The sequence below is a fragment of the Notothenia rossii genome (assembly GCF_949606895.1).
Source record: "Notothenia rossii genome assembly, chromosome: 4".
Classification (NCBI taxonomy): domain Eukaryota; kingdom Metazoa; phylum Chordata; class Actinopteri; order Perciformes; family Nototheniidae; genus Notothenia; species Notothenia rossii.
The window spans coordinates 93,881,663-93,908,969 of record NC_136902.1 but is presented as its reverse complement, the minus strand read 5'-3'; the positions used below and the strand labels follow the sequence as shown (position 1 = coordinate 93,908,969).

Genomic DNA, 27,307 nt, shown 5'->3' with positions numbered 1-27,307 from the left:
CACACACACACACACACACACACACACACACAGACACACTGGGAACCAAGCAATAGCATTATTCGTATGTTCTACGAATACAAGTTTTACTAACAATACTATATTCTGATGTAACCCTTTTGTACCCCTCTATAACAGATTTAATAACTTTTATTTAGTTATTTAATTACAGCACTACATGGAGCTAGTTACTCTACATGTTTCATATTGATTCAAATAAAGAACCAAACTTGTGCTCTTATATTAAATATTCATAAACTTGCACATGTCTAATCTAATCTAGAATGAATCTTCAGGAGACGTAATGAAATGTCTACTTTAGCATATTTTAAAAACATTTATTTAAATGTTTTTGAAACATATCTTCAGGAGAAACAAAATCACCTACTTTGAATATTTATTACTTTTGAGCAAAAACTTTCCCATAATCAGAGAACCATGACTGTTTGTGTTTTTAAGAAACTAAATATCTGTGCAGTGGATTTGTAATTAGGGTCAACTCCTGATTTCCATCTTTCTGATAACTTTGAAAGATTTGAGTGATTCAACATCAAATGTATTTCTAATGTAATTATACATTCATCAAAACCCCAAGAGGCCGCATCGAGCTTTGCTCAGAAGTCACACGATCACAGAAGAAGCTGCTGTCTTTCAGTAGACCACAACAGTCTACTTGTTTTTATTGATTCACTTGATATATGGTTACAAATGATTACACATGATAACAATGATTCCATGATGAAGAAAAAGAATCTGAACTAAACTGCTGAAACTCAAGTCTCAAAATAAAACCATAAATGCTTCATATCTAAAAAGGTCAAATGCAAAGTAACTGAATGCAAATCTTAAAAACAGGAGACGTTTCTTTCAGCTCTGTCGTCACTGACACCTGTTTCATAAACAACACATTCAAGGTGATCATCATCATACATGGTTCAAGAAACACCACAAACATCAGCTTTTTATGCACAAATGATCAAATGATGAAGAAAAAAGATGAACTCAACCGACAACAATCAAGTCTCCAAATAAAGCAACTCAAGATGAACATCTAAAAAGTTATAAATGCAACTCATAAAAAACTAGAAATGGAGTTTTTTCTTTGTTCTACTTTCCAGCAGAAAGCTGCGTCTCTTTTATATGCAGGACATGTGATGAGTGTGATTTGAAGAAACTGAGCTGCAGGTTGAACATCCTCACATGTGGAGAATACACAATAACATCAGAACAAATGATTACACATCGTCTTTTACACCAAACATAGTTTAAAAATCAGTCAAAAGCCTCAAGAGCTGCAAAGTCTTTCTGCAGAACTGTCAACTAAAGATTCAAAGGCATCATTTTCTTATTCCAAAAGTATATCAGTCAATTGACTTTCCATGAAAAGAACAAGTCATCAAATCATGCATTGCTTTATTTGCCATGCTTTGTATACAGAGGAGAGAGAGAGAGCTGCTGTAGCTAACATTGAACAGCAGGGGGGGCTCTTTCCTCCATTTGAAACCAGAGCAACAATTGAGGGTCTGTGTTCGTCTGGAGCTCCACAAACTCTCTCAATGATATTCATGCTGGTAACGACGAGTCTCCTCATCCAACATCTCTTCCAAACAATCCTTCACTTTGTTTTCTTCTTCTTTCGAGGAATTAAAAAGGTAAAGGTCAATCACATCATCAACATCAAACTTGATACCTTTCATCAACAGTGTAGAGGTTGTTGCTGTGAACAGATTCATAGCTGCTTTACCAAAAGCTACTGTTTTACCAGACATGTAGCTCAGCTCTGATTTGAATCTTTGATTTTCCTCCATTTTACTTTTCATCTCCTCCAGTTTCTTGACCTTCTCTGTTTCTCCCTTCTCCTTCATCTTCTCGATCAGGAAGTCCAGGTGGACATGAGTGGAGAGTGAAACAACCTTCAGGGCGATTTTCTCCAGTTTGACAACATGTTGGAAAGACTCTTCCAGAAACTGATCTTTGTCTTTCTGGAGGTGTTTTATTTTCTTCTGGAGAGTTTCCAAGAGACTTCCTGACTTCTTACTGCCTTCTTTACCTGTCTCATACATGTCTTTCATCTGCTGTATGGTCCTAGTAACTCTCCTGCTCTTGCTTTCATATCTCCAGGGTGTTTTCGGATGACTTGGATCCCTGCACTTATCCTTACATTTAGTGCATTGTTCTTCTTTCACGTGTTTGGATACATGACACTGACCAGTACATGCTGTGCAGTGGAGCTCATTCTTATGGCCTTTGTCACCGCACCCTTTCTTGCATATTGTGCAATACATGACTTCACATCGATGTGGATACCTGGCCACTTCGCATGGATAGTGACAAGTCTCCTTACAGTCTTCACAGCAGGTAGCTCCTGCATTGTTTAACCTTAACAAGTACCATATCTTCCTACCTTCTAAAGGTACTTTACATTTATAGACTTCATCCACTTCTATTTCAAAGTCCTTGTTATTCTTCATGTCTTGTTCGTGTTTCTTCAGAGCTTCCTGAGTCTGTCTGATCTCTCTCTGTTTCAGTTCAATGAACTGAACTCTCTCCTGCAGGTTTTCGATGCATGCCTTCAGTCTCATGCGTCTGTTCAACACTCCAACAGTTCCTGTCAGGTTCTTTGGTTTGGTATTTTTCAGGAAATCTGCGAATCGACCAATTTCTTTGTCTGTTGATTCCCAATAATACTTTAGAGTACGCTCTTTTTTCTTATTTCTCTCTGTTTTCTGGATGTTATTAAACATGAAATGAACAGGTTGATCCTCCTCGTCTTTTGCAAGGCAAATGCTCTCATCTTCCAGAGCTTCTAGAACATTTTCAGGTGTCATAAAATCTGAATGTGTGATGAGGGCAACGATGTTCTCCTCTATGTCTTTTCCAAACAGAGACACCACTGACTCAAAGACGTACATCAGTCGGTCACTCAGTCGATTGTCACTCGCTTTCAACACCAGACACACAGCATCGATCTCATGAACTCCTTCTGTTGAGCGGAACAAGTCCAACAATCTTTCACTGACGAGGACATCTCTCTCATTCCCTCTGGTGTCACCGTATCCAGGGGTATTGATGATGGTCAGAGAGAAGGGCAGAGTTCTGTCTTCAAGACCAAAGACCTCGTACACGATCACGTCTGACGTCTGAGTTTCTCTTTGACTCTTCTTCTCTTCCTGTACCATCTGATACCAGACATCGTCTTCATACTTCACTCCCATGGCGTAGTTAACCAGAGCGTTGATCAGAGTGGATTTTCCTGATCCTGTTTCACCAACAAGCAAGATGGTTTTGTTTTTCTTTGTTGGATCTCTTTCCCCGAGAGTCAGTCTTCTTATAGATCCTATGCTGCCTTGTTTTGGTTTCAGCCGATGGACAGAAGGAGATCCTGGAATGATCTCAACTCTGTAGTTGGTGTTATCATGTTTGTGTGAGATGTTCCTGTAGAAAAGTACAAATATTATCTCCAAACTACTGAACATAGAAATACAAAAATACCACCTCACAAAAAGCGGTTACGTGTCTGTATACCTTAATCCTCCAAGAACTCTCAAATATGATTATTATATATGAATATGTTTATATATGAATTATATATTTGAATTTTAATGACTCAAAGGCCACAAACTATTTGACCTGGAACATGTATTAATGTAATAATGTTGTGATGTTATAGGTTAAAGTATTTATGTCATAATGTATTAATGGGGCCGCCTTGGGGGGTTTCCCGACATGTCGTTTCAGTAAATTAAAGGGTGTTTCATGTTGTCGTCGCTGTGGACCTTCTTAATACCTTGGGAAATGCCGTTTAATACTTTGTAATACTTTTTAAAAGCCTTAATTTTCGCTAAATTGATTTATCAACTTTTAATACTTTTTAAGACCCCGCGGACACCCTGATACTGTGTACTTTTCCAGTACTCCTCTGTCAATGTCCCCTCCCGACTACAAGAATGCATGTTTTTCTTTTAATAAGCGTTAAAACACCTTTCTTCCTGAGGACTGATATTGTTGGACAGAGTATTTTAAGAGGATGGTAGACTTGATATCAGCAATACTTCCAGTCAGTACTCCGGCAGCAGCATTTTTACACCTTGGAAAGTCTTTAGAGTCTGGCCTGGATAGCTGGTCACAACTATCCTTCAGCAAAGTGACACTCTGTCACATGGTTGCCCTCTTATGATGCTGCTGTCTTTTAATATATAACTATTCCTCTGCCGCTGTTTCGTTCCTCGCAGATTCTTCAGTCTCATCAGCCTCATCCTTCCATCAGTCCCAGTCAACGCCTCCAGCACACTTCCAGTGTCTGACTCCATATGATATTGTCCTGATGCTGTAAGGGTGATAACCCATGATCACAAAATGACCCCTCTAAAGTCTGAGTGCCAAGGACCTCATATTATGTCTGTCATTCATTTACATCACCCATTATAACAATTTGCTTTCCTTTTTTCTCTTCTCTTAACTGCATAGTCCTGTCTTTAAGTATAACCCTATGTAAAGTTATTTTCCTGCACCATTTGAAGGCTTCATAACAGGCATTTTGACTGTATGTGTTTGGAGAAATGACACAATCAATGGCCCAGAATTGTACTTTATAAACTATGAATCTTGTGGTGCTTGAAGAATTACACACTGGTTAAGCAAGCCAGGTTATATACAGTGGGGCAAAAAAGTATTTAGTCAGCCACCAATTGTGCAAGTTCTCCCACTTAAAAGATGAGAGAGGCCTGTAATTTTCATCCTAGGTATACCTCAACTATGAGAGACAGAATGGGGGGAAATAATCCAGGAAATCATATTATAGGATTTGTAATGAATTAATTGGTAAATTCCTCAGTAAAATAAGTATTTGGTCACCTACAAACAAACAACATGTCTGTCTCTCACAGACCTGTAGCTTCTTCTTTCAGAGCCTCCTCTGTCCTCCACTTGTTAACTGTATTAATGGAACCTGTTTGAACTCGTTATCAGGATAAAAGACACCTGTCCCCAACCTCAAACAGTCACACTCCAAACTCCACTATGGCCAAGACCAAAGAGCTGTCAAAGGACACCAGAAACTAAATGGTAGACCTGCACCAGGCTGGGAAGACTGAATCTGCAATAGGCTAGTTGCACAAGAAGGCGTCTATCAACTTCCGGTTCATTGGGTGTGTGGTTGTAAACTTCCGGTGTACAATAGAGCGGAAGAGGGAAGAGCGATAGAAAGCATATAGATAGCAATAGATAGCGAGAGAGATAGCGTATAGATATTATATAGGCACTATTTTACACTCGATGTCTCCATGACCTACCGAAGGTTAACATCAGTGATGTACATCGGCTGGTACAAGCGGCAGGCTCAGCCCAGAGGAGCAAAAGAGAAAAGGGGTTCAAGATGTAGCTACATGAAGGTAAGTGACAAACAAAGCTGTAGTTACTGGCTAACTTTGACAACTTGACAGTCTTGATACAGTGTAAAGTGTTTTAATGATGTACTATTACGTTTTTTTGGATAACATGAATGATATCCAATTCCCCACAGTTTCAAACAAAGATCTACCTTCAGGGAGAGTGAGCATCAGGGCTAGCTGTTACAGGTCCATGAGAAAGCATGAAAAGCCTCACGATCTCAGAGTAGGGAGGAAAATAAAAAGTGTTCATCGGTTCAAAGCCTCAATCAGGTTCATGTTCTGGGGTTTTGATGTGGCTAGAGTAGGTAACCTGCGATTTAGGATTCAAATAAGCCCAGCTAGCTGACGTGTTGCAACAGATTACATAGTGACAATACATTTGCTCACATCAACTGGTAGCTAGCTATGTGTGTGTAGCATGAAGGGGCTATAGATTTATTTTCGTTTTGTAACCCTCTCGTGGAAAATGATAAATACATTAGCTAAACCCAAACTTAGCTTTCATCAAAGATTCTTAATGAGAGGTTGAACACCGTCTCTGCTGTCATGGAAACCCCAGAAACTGGTTGTGACGGCTGCTGTTCTTTACTGAATGGTTAGTATAATCCATGTAGGGTCCAGGTATTTGTATTGGCCAGTTTTAGGTAAGAGCTGGTTTTGTACCCTACATCTATGTTAAGCTGTTCAACGTTCTACTAACACTATTTTATGTAGTTATAATATAAGATAATACATTGAGAGAGCTGAGACAGGCTATACAAGTTTATCTGTTTGAATGTCCTTAAATTACAGTATTCCAAACAGCAGAACTTCTGTGTATGTGATGTGACTGAAAACCTGACATGGTTTAGCCTTTCCCCACACCTACTACTACTGATCAGCCTGCTCTCAGCTTTCTCATTTGTCTGTGTTGTATTGAAGCAGTGCCCTAAATGTAAAATGACTGACATTTAGTTTTAAGAACTGCTCACCTGGAGATTGCAGTGGCAAAGTGTTCCTGTGTAGCTGGAACAGCACTCTGCAACCACAATGTTGCACTGCTGTTCCAGACCGCACACTACTCCTCAACCTGGCTGCCGTACCCCCTGTCCTCAGCTGCACTGAAACAGAGCAGCGATGGCACAAGCCAAGAACCACGGTAAGTTCAGTATGTGTTCACAACCAATCCACGGTTTAATGAATATTTCCTTTGTGCCAAGAGCTGATCTAGTATGTTGCATCAACGACGTTTTCAATTCTTTTGACAATTCTTTTGTTTAATTAATAGGGTGTGAAACCAGGCAGAGAGAGTGACATGGTGTTCATCTCCACTAAGCCAAAGCAGTTTAGAGTTGCTGACGGTGTAAGGTAATATATATTGTCCTAAGTAATTGTATGTAGCCTGCTATAACTTTGTGATCGTTGTCTGAGTGTAAAATTGTTCTTAAAGTCCTAATTATCATATAAACATGTTCAAAGGAGTACATGTTACAAGGCCGTGCGGGGGGAGCTGCCAGACCCAGATGTCCTCAAAGTCAGTGAGGCATACAAGGACTTCTCAGCAGACATTGCACCACGAAAAAACATCACTACTCAACTTACTCAATAGTTATCCATTAACAAAAGTTGTGGATGCTAACTACCTTATCTTGCATTGATATAACACTCTTTCAGAGGATATGTTGGAAATGCACACATCATATATATTTTTTGCATCTACTTTCTAGATATTGTACATCTGTTCATCTGTTATATAAACTAGCATTACTTAAATATGCAGAGACTAATTGAAATGTTTAAATATGTATTTTCCCCCCTGATATAACATCAACCTATGTTTTGTAAAAGTTTATTAAATTAATCTGTAAAATGTTATCATATTGTGGATTTATTAAATTATATATTTTCCTTTGTTATTTATGTGAGTTTGTTTTGAGGATATAATTCATGAGTACCTAAACATAGTATGGTATAACTGCTTTTTGTAATGAAATACACAATTGGTTTGAGAGCAAGAAATCTTTTAATCGTTGTTGCCCAGGCTTGCCAAAATGAATGGAAACTTATCTCCCGATTATAACATTGTGTAACTTGCTGTTAAATACCGTCAAACTATGTGCAATATGTGCTTTATGTGCAATATATACTTTATATACATATGCCATCTTTAATAACTGTAATATATACCGGGCTGCTAAATCCTAAGAACTGCTACAGGATTTGATTTGTAGACTTGATTTGTTTTTTATCTGTATTTTTGAAAAATTTTGTAACTTTTTATCTTTTTTTTAGCATATTGTTTATTATATTATAACTTAGTACTTTATAACGCATGTAAGATATTCAACGCTAAGCTGTCTGTGGCTCTTTCCTGCTGTAACACTGCAAATTTCCCCTCTGTGGGACTAATAAAGGGATTCTGATTCGGGACGAATTTGTACAAAGGGGCACACAGCAATGTAGTGCCAACTTTCTTACACGCTGGAAGGCCAATCGCTTTTCTTTACCCCGAAATCCGCTCATTCTTGCTCTCGGTGTGTCATAACAAACTGTCAAGCTGTCAAGCTGTCAAAACTCTATACTCAAACCGGAAGTACTCGGCCGCACACCCAGCCGCCGGAAGTTGATAGACGCCATCTTGTGCACAGAGCCTATAGGTAAGCAGCTTGGTGTGAAGAAATCAACCGTGGGAGCAATTATTAGAAAATGGAAGACATACAAGACCACTGATAATCTCCCTCCATCTGGGGCTCCACGCAAGATCTCACCCCGTGGGGTCAAAATGAGAAACAAGAACGGTGAGCAAAGATCCCAGAACCACACGGGGGGACCTAGTCAATGACCTGCAGAGAGCTGGGACCAAAGTAACAAAGGCTACCATCAGTAACACACTACGCCACCAGGGACTCAAATCCTGCAGTGCCAGACGTGTCCCCCTGCTTAAGCCAGTACATGTCCAGGCCCGTCTGAAGTTTGCTAGAGAGCATTTAGATGATCCAGAAGAGGACTGGGAGAATGTCATATGGTCAGATGAAACCAAAATATAACTTTTTGGTAAAAACTCAACTAGACGTGTTTGGAGGAGAAAGAATGCTGAGTAGCATCCAAAGAACACCTACTGTGAAACATGGGGGGGGGGACATCATGCTTTGGGGCTGTTGTTCTGCAAAGGGACCAGGACCACTGATCCGTGTAAAGGAAAGAATGAATGGGGCCATGTATCGTGAGATTTTGAGTGACAACCTCCTTCCATCAGCAAGGGCATTGAAGATGAAACGTGGCTGGGTCTTTCAGCATGACAATGATCCCAAACACACCGCCCGGGCAACGAAGGAGTGGCTTCGTAAGAAGCATTTCAAGGTCCTGGAGTGGCCTAGCCAGTCTCCAGATCTAAACCCCATAGAAAATCTTTGGAGGGAGTTGAAAGTCTGTGTTGCCCAGCGACAGCCCCAAAGCATCACTGCTCCAGAGGAGATCTGCATGGAGGAATGGGCCTAAATACCAGCAACAGTGTGAAAACCTTGTGGAGACTTACAGAAAGCGTTTGACCTCTGTCATTGCCAACAAAGGGTATATAACAAAGTATTGAGATGAACTTTTGTTATTGACCAAATTATTATTTTCCACCATCATTTGCAAATAAATTCTTTAAAAATCAGACAATGTGATTTTCTGGATTTTTTTGTTCTCATTCTGTCTCTCATAGTTGAGGTATACCTAGGATGAACATTACAGGCCTCTCTCATCTTTTTAAGTGGGAGAACTTGCTCAATTGGTGGCTGACTAAATACTGTTTTTCCCCACTGTATATATGCCTTTTTTGCAATATTCATTAAAATGTCACTAGTTATTTAGACAAACCAATATCTGAGGATAATACAAGCAACCATACAACGCCCTTTATCTAGAGAGCCATTGAAGCCCATGAAGAATTGATCCTTCCACAAATATTTTCATCTGCTGTATTAATAAAGCTGCCACTTATTTTCAAATTCAAGTTAAGGCACTATCTGTGCAGAACATTAAACATATTCTTAATTTGCAGTATTTTATTTTAAAAGTGTTCAGAAAGACTGCATCAAATATGCTATATCTATATAATATCAATATTGTTATTAACTTCAATCATAGTCAATTGAAATAGCGGGCAAGACTTTCCAAGGGGTAAAAATGCTGCTGCCGGAGTACTGACTGGAAGTATTGCTGATATCATGTCTTCCATCCTCTTAAAATACTCCGTCCAACAATATCAGTCTCAGGGAGAAAGGTGGTTTAACGCTGATTCAAAATAACAGAGAAACATGAATTCTTGTTCTCAGGAGGGGACATTGACAGAGGAGTACTGGAAAAGTACACAGTAAGTACTTCATATACTTGTGGGAGTAGTGTCACTACCAGCCTACTGAGTCCAACAGGATCGATCTCACGAAGAACTAATGGCAGAAAAAATTATAACAAACTCGAGAGACGGCTGAGTTGACCGCAGTGCAGATTCGCTGTATAGTTTAAATCTCCTAACAATGTTGTCCATTTTAGACACAGGCCTATTATATCTACAGCCCTTAATAACATTCATTTTCTGGGCTCAATATGTGTCTTGGCTGTTTTCGTTGTGAAAACAAATGGACCGTAGATACACGGATTGACCGTCCTTATCTGCGCTCTTATTTTGAAAGACAACTTCCGGTAGCAGAATATGAAAAAACGGGGGGGTTTTTTGTTTCTGTTTTCTAGTGATTTTATTTTTTGTTTTGAGAAGTAGAAGATGAAAATCATCCCGTTTTTTAAGTTTAGTAAATCTCTTTATGACCATGATAAAGACAAACGCCTTGTATTTCAATTTTGGTTTTTCAATTTTAAAACGAAGATGAAATATCCAGTCATTTTTTGTTTTTGATTTTCCATTTGTGAAAAGAAAATCCAATGACCAAAACATACACTGACCGATGAGTTATTGTTATTACAACGTGACTTCACTATTATTGAACAACTCTTTTTAATCTGTCCTTTTATTGGGTTAAGTACATTGTCGTTGTTGATATGTATGGCATTCATAATTTATATTTTTATTACATTAACTGTGAATGTCCTTCATTTTATTCGAAATAAAATAAAATAACAAAATATTTTTGTATAGATATTTGAGACGTTTATGACTCGCGCATGCAAGGGGCAAATCGGGCAGCCGTCTAGACGTCAAAGGTCCTATTGGAGTTGCCGTATGGAGTTGTCCAATATGGCGGACCATCTCGCACATGCGTAGTGCGGATCGGGTAGTGACATTCGCCGTGTTTTTTTACAAAAGATTGCGAAGCAAATTAAGTTGTTTGAATGTGGGGTTAAAAGTTCGGCCAACCCGTCAACATCTCAAACTAATGTTCAAAGTGATTCTACTGATAAAGCGCAAGGTGAACCCGAATGAAAAGCAAAGAGGAATGTTGTCCATTCGCTTCCGGTAAAAGTTCCTTCAAAATAAGAGTCCCGATCTTATTACTACCAAAATAAAAGTGCAAAACGAAAACGTTACCATAGGAAAATATTGGCATAAAAATATAATCACTTCTATAAAAAGGTAACACGTTTTAAATATAGTTAGACATATTAAAGGTAATTTACAGCATTAATAATTCATATCTAATTCTTAACTGTGAATGGTTTTCATTTATTTAACATTAGAAATGTATTAGTCTGGCCAATCCAAGACTTCAATGCTGAAGGGCCCATGGCTCTATGGTGGGGGTCAGCACAAAGGTAAAAAATACAAATAATTTGAAAGGGAGACAACGGATGACCAAGAAACTAGTGACTTGCTCAATTCCTTTTTGGGGGATCTGTGAAGAACAACAGCTGCACTACTGGTATTTAGTTGCCAGCCTGGCAACCATTTTTAAAAGTGAGCGTTGAGCCCTGATAATAATAACATAATTTAGTAATGTAATTATGTATGAATGTAGTAATGTCATAGTAACATAATAACAGTAACATAATAATAATGAAGAAATGTACTAATTTCAGAAAGTAATAGTGTAGTAGTGAAAGGCTGATATAATGGGGTGAAACCTACGAGCTAGTTCAGGCAGTCAGCTCGAGCACCAATGATACATTTACACGTGACACGCCCCGTCCCTCAACCAACCAATCACATTCTCCTAAACCTGTTGCTCTATAGAGTGCCACAGTGACGCGTCCTAAAACCCGGAAGTAAGTTAGCATTTTACCACTTCCGGTTCCCTCGACAAAAAAGCAATGGGATCTCTCCATAGGATTTAGGAAAATATCTTGAAATAAGGTCTGTGGTTGAGACACATTGAAGAGACGGATCACGTTTTGTTCTACATTAAATCCATCAGCAGAGACCCCACTGGTGATTTCTGAAGAGTTGACGTGTCTGAGAAACGATGGTTGTTACCAAGTGGCTGAATAGGACTACAGAAGCTCAGCGCAAGTTCAACCAGGAAGACCTTCTTTTCTCATTCATTTACTATGTCAATGGCCATGTCTAAATTCAGGGGTTGCATCCTTTGAAGGGTGCATTTGTAGACTGCATATGTCACTTCCACCGAAAGAAGGCTGTCCCAATAAAAAAAAAGACGACAAGACTCCTCCGAATGCGGCCTTATTTTCCCGGATTTGAAGGATACATCCTTCGCGGTCTACCATATCCCAGGATCCAATGTGCGCTGAGGACGAGTGAGTTTTGTTCAAATTAAATGGCGGTCCGGTCTCCCCAGCAGAGTGGATTTAAAAGCAGCAGCAAGCGGAGGAATCACTGATAAATGTGAGTATTGGGTTTTAACTTACTTTAAATTAACTAACGTCACACCCGTCAAACCAAAGGGGCATTAAAACGTACATTTTTGTTAAATAACACGGATAAATACGTGACGTTAGTGAAGCTAACTAGCTAGGTGGACGTACTGCACTGTTGTTTACACTTATTCTTAATTCAATTCAGAGGTTCACTAAAGTCATACAGAGGCTCTGTTATAGATAAGTTATACTTTATATTACATACATAGACCAAAGTGAAAACATTTAGACCGGTATAGCCTACAGTACGTGGGATTTATAAAATGCTACCCTGACTTCAGCGACGTGCAGTCAGGGGAGTGCTCACCTATCATACTCCAATGTATCGTAAAAACAACTAAAGAAAAACTAAATAGGAGGAGGAGGAGGAGGAGGAAGAGGAAGAGGAGGAGGAGGAGAAAACCTGGTCTAAATGTGTCTGACCTCCATCATCTATAGAAAATGGCTGACCTGCCTTTAAGGTAAATCATGCCGTTTGAAAGACAGAGGTAGATGGACACGGCTAACAACATTTCTAACGTGAACAAGCATGATCTACATGATTGACATATTCCCCCTGCTGTTCAGAGGGACACTCAGTTAAGGTATCGTGAAAGAACGGGTTGAGAAACGTCATAATGCTTTAAAGTCTGATAAGTATCATCTAAAGGGAAATGTGCATCACATTGAAGTTAGATATATGGACGAGGCACACACATTGTTATCAGCACTGCAGATATGTTAGTGTTAAATAAAACTGATATATTCTTAAGAAAATGAATGCTGGAAAGATTCAGAAACGGCATCTTACCCTTTGAAACACAAAGGGAAGTCCTTGGAGCGGTCACTCTTCAGGGACTCACAGCTCGATGCAGGAGAAACTGCACTCATCTTCTCAGGATTAGATCTGCGTGGACGGACAGAGAGAAATGTTAAGAGCTTATATATTTGTACTTCAAGAGACCCTCAATAAGACTTTTAGGTGTTTGGCCTCCCATTGCATAATCTTTTATTACTTGTTTTTAATTGTGAACATTCTTTATATATTTGATCAATAAATCAATGAAATAGCACCAAAATATACAGATTAAAATCCAGCCTTTGGACGTGAACTGGACTTGAATTATTTAAAGAGGGGATTACAAGTTGATTCATAAATTACGCGTTATATCCCATTTCCTAATTCTTGTTTTTTTAAAGACCAAATCTTCTTTTAGAAAGTCAAAATTGAATGTAAAAGTGTTCCTGTTTAATAATGTAGAAAAACAACTCATTCAAGTTTCCCTGATAACAATCAGGAGAAGTGAATACCTGGGGATGAGGATAGATCCATGTCCAAGGGACCAGAGGTGAAAAGGAGAAGAAATAAAGACAGAAGTTATTTTATTCATACAATTCTTCCCCTTTCTTTGTTGAAAGTAAGAACTTGAATACAAAATGCAAGTAGATGTACTGCCATTAAAATATGTATATTTGACTCTGTGTTAAATACTCATTATGTAGAATGATTTCATGTCAGAACAATGTGTATTTCACAATTTGATTATACATGAAGGTGGGGTAGGTAAGTTTGAGAAACCGGCTCGAGATACAATTTTTGTTATATTCCATGGAATGCTCTTAACATCCCGATAGCAATGAATATCTGAAGTGCTTTGACAAAAAACCCATAAAATAAATCTGTGGAAGCCGTAGTACTGTAAAAAGCACGACCAATCATCTGAGCCGGCCCGGCTACACTGGATGGCCTACCTGCCTGTCAGCCTTCCATCTGTGCACAAACTTATCTTGCGCCCTCACAGAGTGGCGAAGTCCCTCCCCTTCCGGGGGAGCTCCATGGGACCTTATTTTGGAAAAATCATGTATTGAAGACGTCAATGGAGAGAGAAAGATTATCTTTTGATCCCGTTTGAATTGTGCCATGAATTACACATATGATGTTTGTCAATATAAAAGATAATTTTGCCAGTCAAAAAAATAAAAACTGTCAAGTAACACTTTTTTTTTGACAAGCGCTCAATGAACTACATCTCTGGTCTTGCACAGGTCACCAACACCAAGACGGCCGTCACGTTGGCACATTTCACCTCTTTCTTTCAGAATGAGGTCAAAAGTATTAAAAGAGGTGAAAATCACTCCAAGTCTGCGCATGTTGAGAGCTGTACATACACACAAGGGGAGTTAGTTGGTTCCATGAGAGCCAGCATGCGGGACCGGCTTTACAAGGTTTCGGTGAGTAACACGAGTGTAATGTGTAACGTTAATGTACGCGACTCTGGGATTTGTAGTCTTTCTAGTTGCGTATTTTTCATAGTCTTATATTTCAACAGCTTTAAGACAAACTGTGACTTTTTTTACATGGAAATGATCTTTTAAATTGACAAACATCATATGCGTAATTCGTGGCACAATTCAAACGGGATCGAAAGATAATCTTTCTCTCTCCATTGACCTCAATACATCATTTTTCATAAATAAGGTCCCATGGGGCTGAAGTAGATGGGCGTGACTTCGCCACTCTATTGGTCATGTGCGCGTTCGTGTGTGTTGGAGGAGGGGCTCTGTCAGGAAGTGGCAGATTTTTTTCGGCTGTGTATTTTTTAATTCTAGCGCACTCGAGCTGGTTTCTCTAAAATGACCTACCCCACCTTTAATGACACATTCATGTGTTAATCATGTTTAATATTAGGGACGCACCGAATATTCGGCCACCGAAAATTATCGGCCGAAAATGGTTAAAAAGGCCCTTTCGGCCGAAAGGGTTTTAGCACCGAAAAAATTTAACCGAATGTCAGAGAACAGGGTTACGTTGATCATACTCCGCATATTTGTCCGGGTGTTTTGATTTCAAGTGGTGGAGTAATCCCGAAGTGCTGAAAGTCTTTGCAGTTACACCCCCTCGAGAAATGTCAGCTGAACACGTTTTACAAATCACAATCTGCACCTCTTTCTCTGATATTTTTAAATATCTCCAAGCGGCAAACATGTTGGCTGTGAGCCAGCCGCGAGCATGGTCGCGCGCCGTGCTTGTCACCGCATTTTGATTACGTCATCACAACAACACGTTAGGTTACCAAACTTATAGGTGCATTTGTTGTTGTTGAAGGCCTGGCTGCTACAGTCTTTATTTACACTATGTTGTTGTGGGCCTACTGGCCTAGATGTTTATGCAGTTTTAAAGCACCTTGGCTTTGTTCTGAATGCACTTTGTTGTAGTTATCCTACAGAGAAAAGAAAATGCACTTGACTTGGAATTAATGTACTGTATGCATTCAAAAGTGCTGAATAAATGTTTTATGGACCCATAATAGTGATTATTATTAAAGTTAAGTTTTGCCATAATCATGTCTTTTTCCATAATCAGGTAGCTGAACAACATTGGTAAAAAATGTATACATTATATATATATATATATATATTTCTAATTTTCTATTAATCATTTTCGGCCTTTCGGCATTCGGTTTTCGGCCAACTGTTTCCTATTATCGGTATCGGTTTCGGCCAAGAATTTCCCATTCGGTGCACCCCTATTTAATATAGTAGCTGTTGAAAGTACATCTAATTTCAGCTCATTTGTGTACTGTTTTTGATTAATTAATTGTTTTGTGTCATAATGTATTTTTTGTTGATTAATCGTAATATCATTAAATAAGTAAAGTAGACTACATGTCCATTAATTCCCCCTAAATGTAGGGTAGTAAACCTATGAAGTAGCAGAAAATAAAAGTGAAATGCTTTAAAATTGTCCTGAATTACATTACATTTGTGTATTTCTTGTTAACTTAAATAATGTTTGATTAAATATGACAAGAGTTTCCTGTAATCGGAAATAACACATTAGTAAGAACTCCTTATATAACAAAATGTCAGAAAAAGATAAACAACAGGCTTGTTTGAGATGAGCGAGACCTGCGCAATTGCGATCAACGTCTTGCTAGTGCGTTGATCGCAATTGCGCAGACCTGCGCAATTGCGATCAACGTCTTGCTCGTGCGTTGCATGATGGTTAGTCATTTTGTCCGACTTGCTCTGGAGGCTCACCTACATGAGACGTTGAAATCTCGCGGGACAAAGACGCCCGCAGCCTTGAGAGCGAGGCGGGGAAGCGAAATGCTTGATGGGAAACGACTCGCTGGTATCTCCAGCTGAGCGCTCATTCATTGGTGGGTTTTACCCCGTGCTGCTGATGAAGCTCTCCAATTGGCTCGGCAAAAGTTTGTTGTTGTTTTGTGTCCGTTTTACGTCGCCTCTTCCATTCACATTTTTCATCATTGTTCCACAATGTTTATCGTGAAATTAATATCTATATATTTTATACTATACTTGCACTGCTTACCGTTTTCATACTTTATATATCTTAGCATATTCATACACACTGTTCATACTACTCACAGGCTGCTGTGTGTATCTAGCATATTCATACACACTGTTCATACTACTCACAGGCTGCTGTGTGTATCTAGCATATTCATACACACTGTTCATACTGCTCTCAGGCTGCTGTGTGTATCTAGTGTATTCATACACACTGATCATACTGCTCACAGGCTGCTGTGTGTATCTAGTGTATTCATACACACTGTTCATACTGCTCTCAGGCTGCTGTGTATATCTAGTGTATTCATACACACTGTTCATACTGCTCTCAGGCTGCTGTGTGTATCTAGTGTATTCATACACACTGTTCATACTGCTCACAGGCTGCTGTGTGTATCTAGTGTATTCATACACACTGTTCATACTGCTCTCAGGCTGCTGTGTATATCTAGTGTATTCATACACACTGTTCATACTGCTCTCAGGCTGCTGTGTGTATCTAGTGCAGGCATCCTCAAAGTCCGGACTCCGGTCCGGATCCGGACCGAACCACAACTGTCTCTGGACTCTGAGCAAATTATACTTTTCATATGCGAGACATCGCCACAACGCAACGAGTCAAAATGTTCCGCTGTGTCCAACAACAAACCGCGCTCTGCATGTCCGACTGTTCCACTGTCTGTGTGTGTCTGTCAACACATTGGTCCAATCCCATTCAGCATCCCGTCAGAGTTGTTTTCCCCCACCAACAGTCTGCGAATCAGAGGCACAGTAGGGCGGGTCTTCGCGGAATGCGGGTGGGAAAAATGCGTGTGTTTAAAAAAAAAAAGTCAGAGAGTTAACAGCTCATCTAGTTACATCTGTACTGTAGAGCTCTAGTAGCCTAGTTTCACCTACTGGGGTGGCATGGGGGGGCAACTGCTACCCTCAAAATAGGCCTTGCCACCCCAGCTGCCACCCCAGTTGGCAGCTTTGTTTTGAAAGAAAAGTTGTGGCTCATCGGAGAGAAAGTCTCTAATGTCCGAGTACAAGTGAATGCAGCACAAGACGCACGCCTTGTAACCCCTCCCCCGGCCCTGGCGCGAGCTTGGAAATATGATAGGCGGCGATTTCATTTGAACGGTACGGCGCAAAACGAGAAGCATTCGGACCCAAGTACTGAAGGAATGAGGTATTTGCGGTCTGCAATGACAGAGAAGAGCCTGTCAGGTTGGCTGTACTCAGCATTGAATCAAAACGCACTAAAGCTGTTGATCTTAATCCGTGTGTGAGGCGTTTTGCTGAACAAGATGGTAATCGCCGCATTCAGCTGTAAAAGACATGTCAACTTGATGCTCTGCTCACGGATGAGCATACAAAACTGTTAAGATGATGACCTTACATGTGTAAATATATGTTTTCTTTGTGGGGTCTGCCCCCAAAAAACAGTTTTAAATCCTGAGAAAGTCAAATAAGACGGTGTGTAAAACTACACTGCCCAGCCAACAGAAAGTAACCTCTTTGATTGAACTAGGCCAGCACGTAAGGGCTTTCCACTGGATCATAACTGAAGTATAAAATAATGCATGACTGAAGTGATGGAGACCATGTTTGAAGGCAAACTAAAAGAGGAAATAACAGGTCAAGCAAATCCCCCTCTCAGATTCCACAGCAACCAGAAGAACATAAATACTGGCTGGTGATTTGATGAATCAGCTTTGTGATGGAATACAAAAAGCACAGTGCATTTCCTTAGCTGTGGATGAGTCCACTGACACCACTGACAATGCTCAGTTGCTGGTGTTTGTGAGTTTTTATGATGAGGCAAAGGGGGGGTTTGTTGAAGATGTTGGGCCTGACGAACCTCAGTGGACACTCAAGGGGGCAAGACATTTATAAAGCAATAATGGGAATGCTGAATGAAAGAAGGTGCGGCTGCCTTTATTCATAACTGCAGCTCTTACACTGTGACCCTGAGGGATCGAGCACAGACACAATAACAAGGAAAACTGCTGCATACAGATTATTTTTGTTTTTGCAACCTTGTGTTAAGAATCTTGTTGTAATTGTTTAAAAGTTTGAATGACCGTAATAAACGGACCTTTGTCTTGTTGAAAAAAAAATGTTGGACCTTTAAGATTTGTATTTGAGTACCCCTGATCTAGTGTATTCATACACACTGTTCATACTGCTCTCAGGCTGCTGTGTATATCTAGTGTATTCATACACACTGTTCATACTGCTCTCAGGCTGCTGTGTGTATCTAGTGTATTCATACACACTGTTCATACTGCTCACAGGCTGCTGTGTGTATCTAGTGTATTCATACACACTGATCATACTGCTCACAGGCTGCTGTGTGTATCTAGTGTATTCTTACACACTGTTCATACTGCTCTCAGGCTGCTGTGTGTATCTAGTGTATTCATACACACTGTTCATACTGCTCACAGGCTGCTGTGTGTATCTAGTGTATTCATACACACTGTTCATACTGCTCACAGGCTGCTGTGTGTATATCTAGTGTATTCATACACACTGTTCATACTGCTCACAGGCTGCTGTGTGTATCTAGTGTATTCATACACACTGTTCATACTGCTCTCAGGCTGCTGTGTGTATCTAGCATATTCATACACACTGTTCATACTGCTCTCAGGCTGCTGTGTGTATCTAGTGTATTCATACACACTGATCATACTGCTCACAGGCTGCTGTGTGTATCTAGTGTATTCATACACACTGTTCATACTGCTCTCAGGCTGCTGTGTGTATCTAGTGTATTCATACAGACTGTTCATACTGCTCTCAGGCTGCTGTGTGTATCTAGTGTATTCATGCACACTGTTCATACTGCTCTCAGGCTGCTGTGTGTATCTAGTGTATTCATACACACTGTTCATACTGCTCTCAGGCTGCTGTGTATATCTAGTGTATTCATACAGACTGTTCATACTGCTCTCAGGCTGCTGTGTGTATCTAGTGTATTCATACACACTGTTCATACTGCTCACAGGCTGCTGTGTGTATCTAGTGTATTCATACACACTGTTCATACTGCTCACAGGCTGCTTTGTGTATCTAGTGTATTCATACACACTGTTCATACTGCTCACAGGCTGCTGTGTGTATCTAGTGTATTCATACACACTGTTCATACTGCTCACAGGCTGCTTTGTGTATCTAGTGTATTCATACCCCTCACTGTTTATTCATCATTCAATTCATTCTATATTTTATTCTGTAGATTCTAGATTGTGTACATTACTTTTCACTTTACTGCTTGTTGCACTCCTGGTTAGAAGCTAAACTGCATTTCGTTGTCTCAGTACCTGTAATTTGTGCAATAACAATAAAGTTGAATCCAATCTTGAGCAGGAACAAATGTATTTACTTAGTACATATCTGACATTAACGATTAAACACATTTGTGCATTCTTTATAAATGCAAACCGAGTCAAGCCGACTCCGGAGGTGGCGGTGTGCACCTTAAAGCTATTTGCAATCCGAGAGAAGAAGAAGAAGAAGAAGAAGAAGAAGAAGAAGAAGAAGAAGAAGAAGAAGAAGAAGAAGAAGAAGAAGAAGAATCGATATGTCTACTATCGAGGCAAGCCGCAGCTCGTCTCAAACAAGCCTAACATCTTTTATAATAACAGTACTAACTTTAGTTCAGCTTCGGTTGTGGTAACAACGTACAGCAACACAAAAACATCGCGACCAACCGTCACATTAACGGTTTATAAAGCCGCTAAATGTAGGGCAGTAAACTGTAAACCTATGAAGTAGCAGCAAATAAAAGTTAAATGTTTTAAAATTGTACTGAATTACATCACATTTGTGTATTTCTTGTTAACTTAAATAATATTGATTAAATATGACAAGAGAGTTCCCTGTAATCGGAAATAACACATTAGTAAGATCTCCTTATATAACAAAATGTCCGACAAAGATAAACAACATATTTTATAATAACAGTACTAACTTTAATTCAGCTTCGGTTGTGGTAACAATGTACGGCAACACAAAAACATCGCGACCAACCGTCACATTAACGGTTTATAAAGCCGTTAAAAAAAGTTTTCTGGAACAATGAGGAAGTTTGTGCTAAGCTAACCGAGGCCAAGCTAGCATACACGGTTAAAGACATTTATAAACTAGATAGCATCCGTGGTAACGTTACAGCATGAGTAGTATTACATATATACATATTTAGTATGTAGCCTACTGAGAATGAATCAAAGTGTTCAATAATATACGTTTATATGTCGATGGGTTTAATCCGCAGTTCATCTTACCTTTAGTGCGCAGCAGTTATTTGCTGAAGTGAAAGTGAAACTTAACATGACTCCAAACGTGCTCCAAACATAACAAGGAGATGTGACATCAGTTGGAGGTTGGTTGTATAGAAAACACATGGATTACAGGGAGTCAGACATTAATAAAATGTGTTTCTGAAATCAATCTTTTATTAAAACCTCACTGTAAGAATAGCAGTCTTCTTATGAACCATTCAGGCGGATGTAATTGATTTTCAGGCCGGTATAAAGTAACAAAAACAGGGGTTATTTGAGAGAGATCTCAAAACTCTCCCACCTGGTAACGCCCAGTACTCTGCTGTGATTGGCCTCTTCCACCTGGTCCCGCCCAGTACTCTGCTGTGATTGGCTCGTTGCGTCTATGCGCTGTTTTGATTGGATGCTTCCTTTTTTCTTTTTACCAGCGTTAAATAAGAACTATTTAGAAGTGTTGGCTGCAGAAATTGATGACAGACTATGGTTGTATAGTGTATGGAGCAGCAGCAAAAACATCGCTTTTAAAAATTGATAGAATACAATATAAAGCATTGCGGCTGTGTATTGGAGCAATAAAGTCATCCCCTATCAATGCAGTTCTGATAGAAGCAGGAGAGACACCTCTGGAGATCAGAAGAGAGAAACTTGCTCTGTCATACTGGGTCGGACTACAAGGAAGTGGAGAAGAAAATATTTCAAACAGAATATTACAGGATTGCTGGGAATATGCAAAATTCCAGGGACGTGGGTTTGGCTGGACGAGTAAGGAAAGAACGAGGGCATATGGAGTGGAGAATATCACGTTTGCCAAAGCAACCCCATTTGTTCCCCCATGGCTGTTCCCAGAAGCTAACATAGATATGAATATCATAGAAAGGAAAAAAGAGTGGCAAATAAATGAAGTGGGAATTAAAACAAGTCTGTATCTGAACGAAAAGTACTACAATTACCTACAAATGTATACAGATGGTTCTAAGAACAAGGAAGAGTGTGTTGGAGTTGGCATATACATCCCAGACTTTAAAATATCTATTTTAAAAAGAGCGTCTGATCAATTATCAGTGTATACAGCAGAAATGCTTGCTGTAATAATAGGATTGCAGTGGGTTGAAGGGGTCAGACCAGATAGGGTGGTTATATGTACAGATTCATTGTCCATATTACAAAGCATACAATCAACAACAACTACCAGAGAAGACATTCTCATAGAACTGAATCAGAGCCTGTTAAGACTGCACAGAAGCGGCATAGATCTGCAGTTCTGCTGGGTGCCTGCACGTGAGGGGGTGAAAGGGAACGAGTGTGCTGATAGATTAGCAAAAACTGCACTACAAAAGCAAATAACACTACCAGTTCAACTTGGTAAAGGAGAAGGAAAAGCTATGGGCTTAAATATGTCTCATAATTATTTGTGTGAACATAAAAATTATTTGTGTGTAAAACACCATCCACAAATGCATTTAAAAGATTTGCAAACTCACAAATACCTTTGCAAGTGTAAAACGGATCTGCAAATACGCTAAATATTTTTACAAATAAAAAAAAGATCTGAATATCTCTTTAACATTTACAACTTTCGATCAAGCATTTGTGAATCCGTTTTGAATTTGTCGACCAAAAATGCGCTCAAATCTCTGCTCGCGGATCTCACATTTCTGCTTGTGGATCGTCTTTTTACACACACGGAATTTTTTTACAAACACGGAATTCTGAGACACATTTTCCGCCGGTCTCCGCTAAAATCTACTCGTGTCACTCGGTTATTTTTGGAAACCACGTGATGGCCTGCTGATGACGACCTTTCCGCATGATTTCAAAGTAAGAGCATGATGGTTTGTTTAATGCTCTGTTTTTTTATTATAATGAACAGCGGAACGTTAGATGCATTCTTTATCACCATCATGTTATAGTGATACAGTTAGTTTGTGTTATTGGTTCAATATAGCATATATCGAGCACTTTCGTTGATGTTGAAGTACAGGCTGGGTCCGGGGGGAGCTGCTGGCAGCGAAGCAGCCCAGATAAAAGTCTTTCTTCATTGTTTGTTGTGTATTCAGTCAAGCGGCCGCGGGTCGAAGTTACAAAGCACTTCACATTTTATTAATCGGCCTAATTTTACCTTACCAGTGCAGTAATAAAGTAATATGTAGAAAAGCACCGTATTTAGGTCAGCCTTCATAGTAGGACTACATTAAATGTTATAATATTCATCGTGTCCTTTCTACTGTATATGCATATATTCCTGTCTATTGCTTTCATTTGTATTTAATGTTATAATGTTTATACTTGTTTCCACACATTTCACAATTTGGAATGAATGAAGTATCTATCTATATATGATATCCATCTATCTATCTATCTATCTATCTGTCTGTCTGCCTACCTACCTGCCTGCCTACCTACCTACCTGCCTACGTACCTACCTACTAGTTGTTTTGTTTGGAAAGGTTTTGTCATTGTATTGCTCTTTACCAGCACCTGCAGAGTACAGGACTTTACATTGTAAATAGTATATCAATACATTGGTTTCTAGCATATATCATTTGCAAGTGTTTAAAACAAATGTGGGATACTGATTTCATAAAAAGAAAGACATTCATGATTGTCATATTTTATTATGTAGGATACAGGACTGGACTGTAGTCAACTAAACTTACTTTACTTATTAGTATTTCCATTTTATGGATTAAGAGGGAATTATTCTTACTTTTTACTCCACTTCATTTATGCAACAACTTTATTTAATTTTATGATTAGATGGTTTTGCTTGTATCATCCTTTGCAAATACATAGTCACAATGCTGGAAACAGGGCTGTTTCTCTGACAAACGTAGATAATCACTTATGAGAATATAATGCATTGGTATACATTAAACTAGCCAACAGTATAAAAAGCACTACAAAAGTTTCGTCAATATTAACCATAAACATTTACATCAGTGAAATGACACATACACATTAATGCAGCTATATAATCAAAACACATACAGAGAACCTTTAAAAGCATAATGAGTATTTCAAATGTAAGTCCATTTTGCTAGTACTTACATACCTTTACTTAAGTAAGACTATAAAGGCAAGACTTTTACTTAAGTCAAGTATCTGAATACTTTGTCTGCTACTGGTAGTCCATGGATCCATTGCTCTTAATTTCCAGTCGTAAAGAGAACCAACTGTAATGTGTTCATCTAGATGTCCTTTCCAAAGGAATCTGATGGTAACATTGGGTCAATATTAGCATTACGGTGTTCCATATGTTGATCGCTCAGAGGACTCCGGGTGACAGGAACAACTATTCCCGAGTGTTCCTCACGCAGATGACTACTGGCCTCCCAGTCAATGTAGGGGATCTGTAATCTCTGTCACAAAAAACAAAACAGTTTTTAAAAATATGTATACTTTTCTTCCGCTGTTATGTACCGTTATAATTGTATACAAAAGAAGAATAAAGAAGTATCACTACATTCCTATGCATTTATTCCTCCATGCACATATCCCATACAAATGATGATGTTATTACCTCAACATCATCAGGATCATGAATGGGATTATGCAGTTCTCCCATTGCCCACATCTGATTTGGAGTCATGTTATGCTCAGTCCTTAAACGATGGTTGTCCCAGCCATCACGGAACACTTTCAGGCTGTGTTGAAGACGTGGCAGGAACACATAGTGGCAACAGAATAAATGGGTACTGTTGCTGGGATCCAAATGCCCTTCATCCTCCAGTGAGTGCAGGACAATGTAGAAGATGCTGGTGACTGCCATCCAGACATCTCTCCACAACCGTTCAATGCTAGTGTTATCAAAAATTAAATAATGGGGTTTAGATTTCAACATTTTCAGCACAGCATGTGGAAAAAAATATAAAAATATTTCAATGTATACAAAAATCAAAAGACATGCCCTACCGTTGATTGTGCACACTTTTGCCTGAAATGAAGCTGCCACTGTTAGGCCCACGCACAGTCAACATGAGCTCCGCCACCCCAAAATTCTCCACACTATGGTCTGCTCTCACTCTAAAGAAAAGTAATCTTCATGAAATGTACAAGTTACCATTTCATGTAAAAGCATTCTAAAAGGCAGGCATTACAAAAACCAGCAATTTGATTTTGTTAGAGGAAGGATTAATATTGCTGACTAATCAAGATAACAGGTTAGGTGAATATATTCGACAATACGACATACAGTTCCCCATAACCTCAATCAGTAACCTGTTCTGTGTGATTACGGCATTTGGTTCACCATCTGTCACTTTAAATGTAGTGTTCTGCCACCAGGTGGTGCTACTGTTACCTCACCTCCACTTTAGACAGATATTTGTACCTGAGTGGGTATCCAAACTGTTGGACAGACTCTCTGAAGAATGCCAGTGTAGTAGAAGAGCAGTTGTCATTTGATGTTCCAAGGTACATAATCTATGGAGACACAATCAATTCATTTATTGATGTTTAAAGCTGAAAGGAATACTAATAGTGGTCAGATTATTGAAGTCGGAGAGGTTTGGAGTACATAATGTGTGGATTTGCTGTTAACTGGATAAAAACATTAGCGTTTCTCATATGTATATAAATGTGTGTGTGTGTGTGTGTGTGTGTGTGTGTGTGTGTGTGTGTGTGTGTGTGTGTGTGTGTGTGTGTGTGTGTGTGTGTGTGTGTGTGTATGTCTATGGATTTTTAAGTATTGTAACACACCTTTCTGGAAAAGCCATCAATGCCTCCAAAAATGACAATGTTGTAACTGTAAAAAGAAAAAAACAATTGAAACATATGTATATGTTTAAATAAATCCCAATATTACTTACAAAAACGTATCCTGACCATAGCAATGGCAAATAAACACAACATTGAATTTCTATAAATAATCACTTCGAACTTACCGGATAAGTTTACGGTTGGTATCTACAGTATGTGCACCAGATATTTGGGACACGGTACAGAATATGTGCGTCTTACCAATTCACATCTTATTAATCGGTAAAGCCTCTCCAAGACATGATGCCTTAGTAGATCCTGCAGTGGAATGATGCATGTTTTAAGTTACCCATGAGGACAAGTTAGGACAAATTAGTTTACTCATTCCTTACAAAACAACAAATCCAAAGGTAAACCTGCAAAAAACTCTGTGAAGACTACTTATTGTGTAGTATAATGTGTAGGTCGAAGATATGTAATCCCATTTGTTGCAGTATACGTTAGCCAAAGGAAGGTTATTTGTTGATGCACGGTTGGGACCTGTGGGACATCAATGGTGGGTGCACCCATAGATATATATAAACACTGGATGGCTCATGGGAGATTTCCAGCGTAGCTGACTGGCCGCCATCTTGCTACAGTCAACAGTTACTCTGATTCGCGTTATGGTAGCTGTTGTAAGGTGAGTGATCTGCACAAAAATACTCTTCACTCGCTGAAATCTTGACTGATTTACAAACGGTTTGGTTTATTATAAACATTATTAGCATGGCTATGATACAGGATGCTTGGACATGTTGAAATTGCAGCTTTTCTTTGTGTATGTGGTTGTATTTATTAGCTGGCTAATAACAAGAGGCTGTGAGTGAGACCTAGTATTACAAAGTTGACCCAGCAACTTTACACCAGTGGGAGAGGCAGAACTGCTCTTTCTTTTCAACATCACTTAAGTTACACATGATTTCTTCCAAGTGGTTTGGCTTGTTAAAAACATCTTGCATTATGATACAGGAAATTGCTGGCTTTGTTTTTACAGAAGTACCTGACTATGCCGGACTTTTGTGCAGCCTACGGATGCTCTAATCGCCGCTGTCTGCCACCTACTATGTATTTATTACATCTTCATGTTCCATGAGACGCAGCACTATGTTCCCCACATATGTTTATGTTTGCTCAGTCTAATAAACCCATAACATGGTTGTGAAAGAATACCAAAGCTGAGGCTGGACGATGATTGATTGTTGGAGTGCCATGTGTCACCGTGTGTCTTATTGGTTTGGTGTTATACTGTATTTTATTGTGTGCAGCTGGTCCTTATCTCCAAGACACATTTAAAACAAATAACCTTGAACCTTGAAGCCCCATCTCTCCCCACCTGCTCCTGCTTCCTACATCCCCTCCACACCACACCAAGTTGTTCTTCTTAATAATAATAATACATTTATTTTGGGGGGCCGCCTTTCATAACACCATATATTGCCCCTATGACACCTTACAGGGGCATAGGGGCAATATAGGGAACAATTTAAACAGTGGATTTTGTGATATATCAGCCGGGGTGAGACAAGACAAACCACAAATGGACTACAGAAGGACACAAAAGGACACATGGTACAGTTTATATTATTCTTGGTCTTTTTTCAATAATATATTTCAAAGGTTCTGGATTTGTTTACAAATCAGACGCCGTTTTGCATTTCTATAGGTTGTAGATACGAGCATGGTTTTATATTCTATCACGTTTAATCGTGTTTTTTGCCGTTTGCCAATACTTGATAAGTCGCTCGTAAAACACAGGAGGTATGGAAACTAAGAACACCATATATTTGGTAGATTTGGCAACTGGGTAGTTGACGTGGACTG

General features: G+C 39.3%; 2 protein-coding genes across 6 annotated transcripts in view; both read right to left on the bottom strand.

The window, feature by feature from the left end:
* Positions 1–20,886, bottom strand: part of LOC307037555 (uncharacterized protein) — a 44,944-nt gene extending 24,058 nt beyond the window's left edge. Inside the window, exons 1-4 of one of the 5 annotated variants that reach the window (XM_079678560.1) lie at positions 20,751–20,773; positions 13,470–13,503; positions 12,970–13,065; positions 646–3,435 (exon numbers count right to left, since the gene is read on the bottom strand). In XM_079678560.1, the coding sequence (XP_079534686.1) occupies positions 1,554–3,435; positions 12,970–13,049 (1,962 nt within the window). In that variant the 5' untranslated portion in view covers positions 13,050–13,065; positions 13,470–13,503; positions 20,751–20,773 and the 3' untranslated portion in view covers positions 646–1,553. Of the gene's footprint in view, positions 1–645; positions 3,436–12,969; positions 13,066–13,469; positions 14,024–20,749 lie in introns of those variants that run through there. The other 4 variants (XM_079678561.1, XM_079678562.1, XM_079678559.1 and 1 more) reach the window with 4 other exon arrangements.
* A 2,450-nt stretch (positions 20,887–23,336) lies between these two features.
* On the bottom strand, positions 23,337–25,587 carry LOC307037732 (uncharacterized protein). Its single transcript, XM_079678796.1, has 5 exons — positions 25,445–25,587; positions 25,077–25,168; positions 24,659–24,769; positions 24,267–24,543; positions 23,337–24,105 (listed from the first exon to the last, which is right to left on the bottom strand). Exons 1-5 carry the CDS (start codon positions 25,517–25,519, stop codon positions 23,935–23,937), a joined length of 726 nt encoding a protein of 241 aa, XP_079534922.1. The 5' UTR covers positions 25,520–25,587; the 3' UTR covers positions 23,337–23,934.
* Between the last annotated feature and the right edge of the window lie 1,720 nt (positions 25,588–27,307).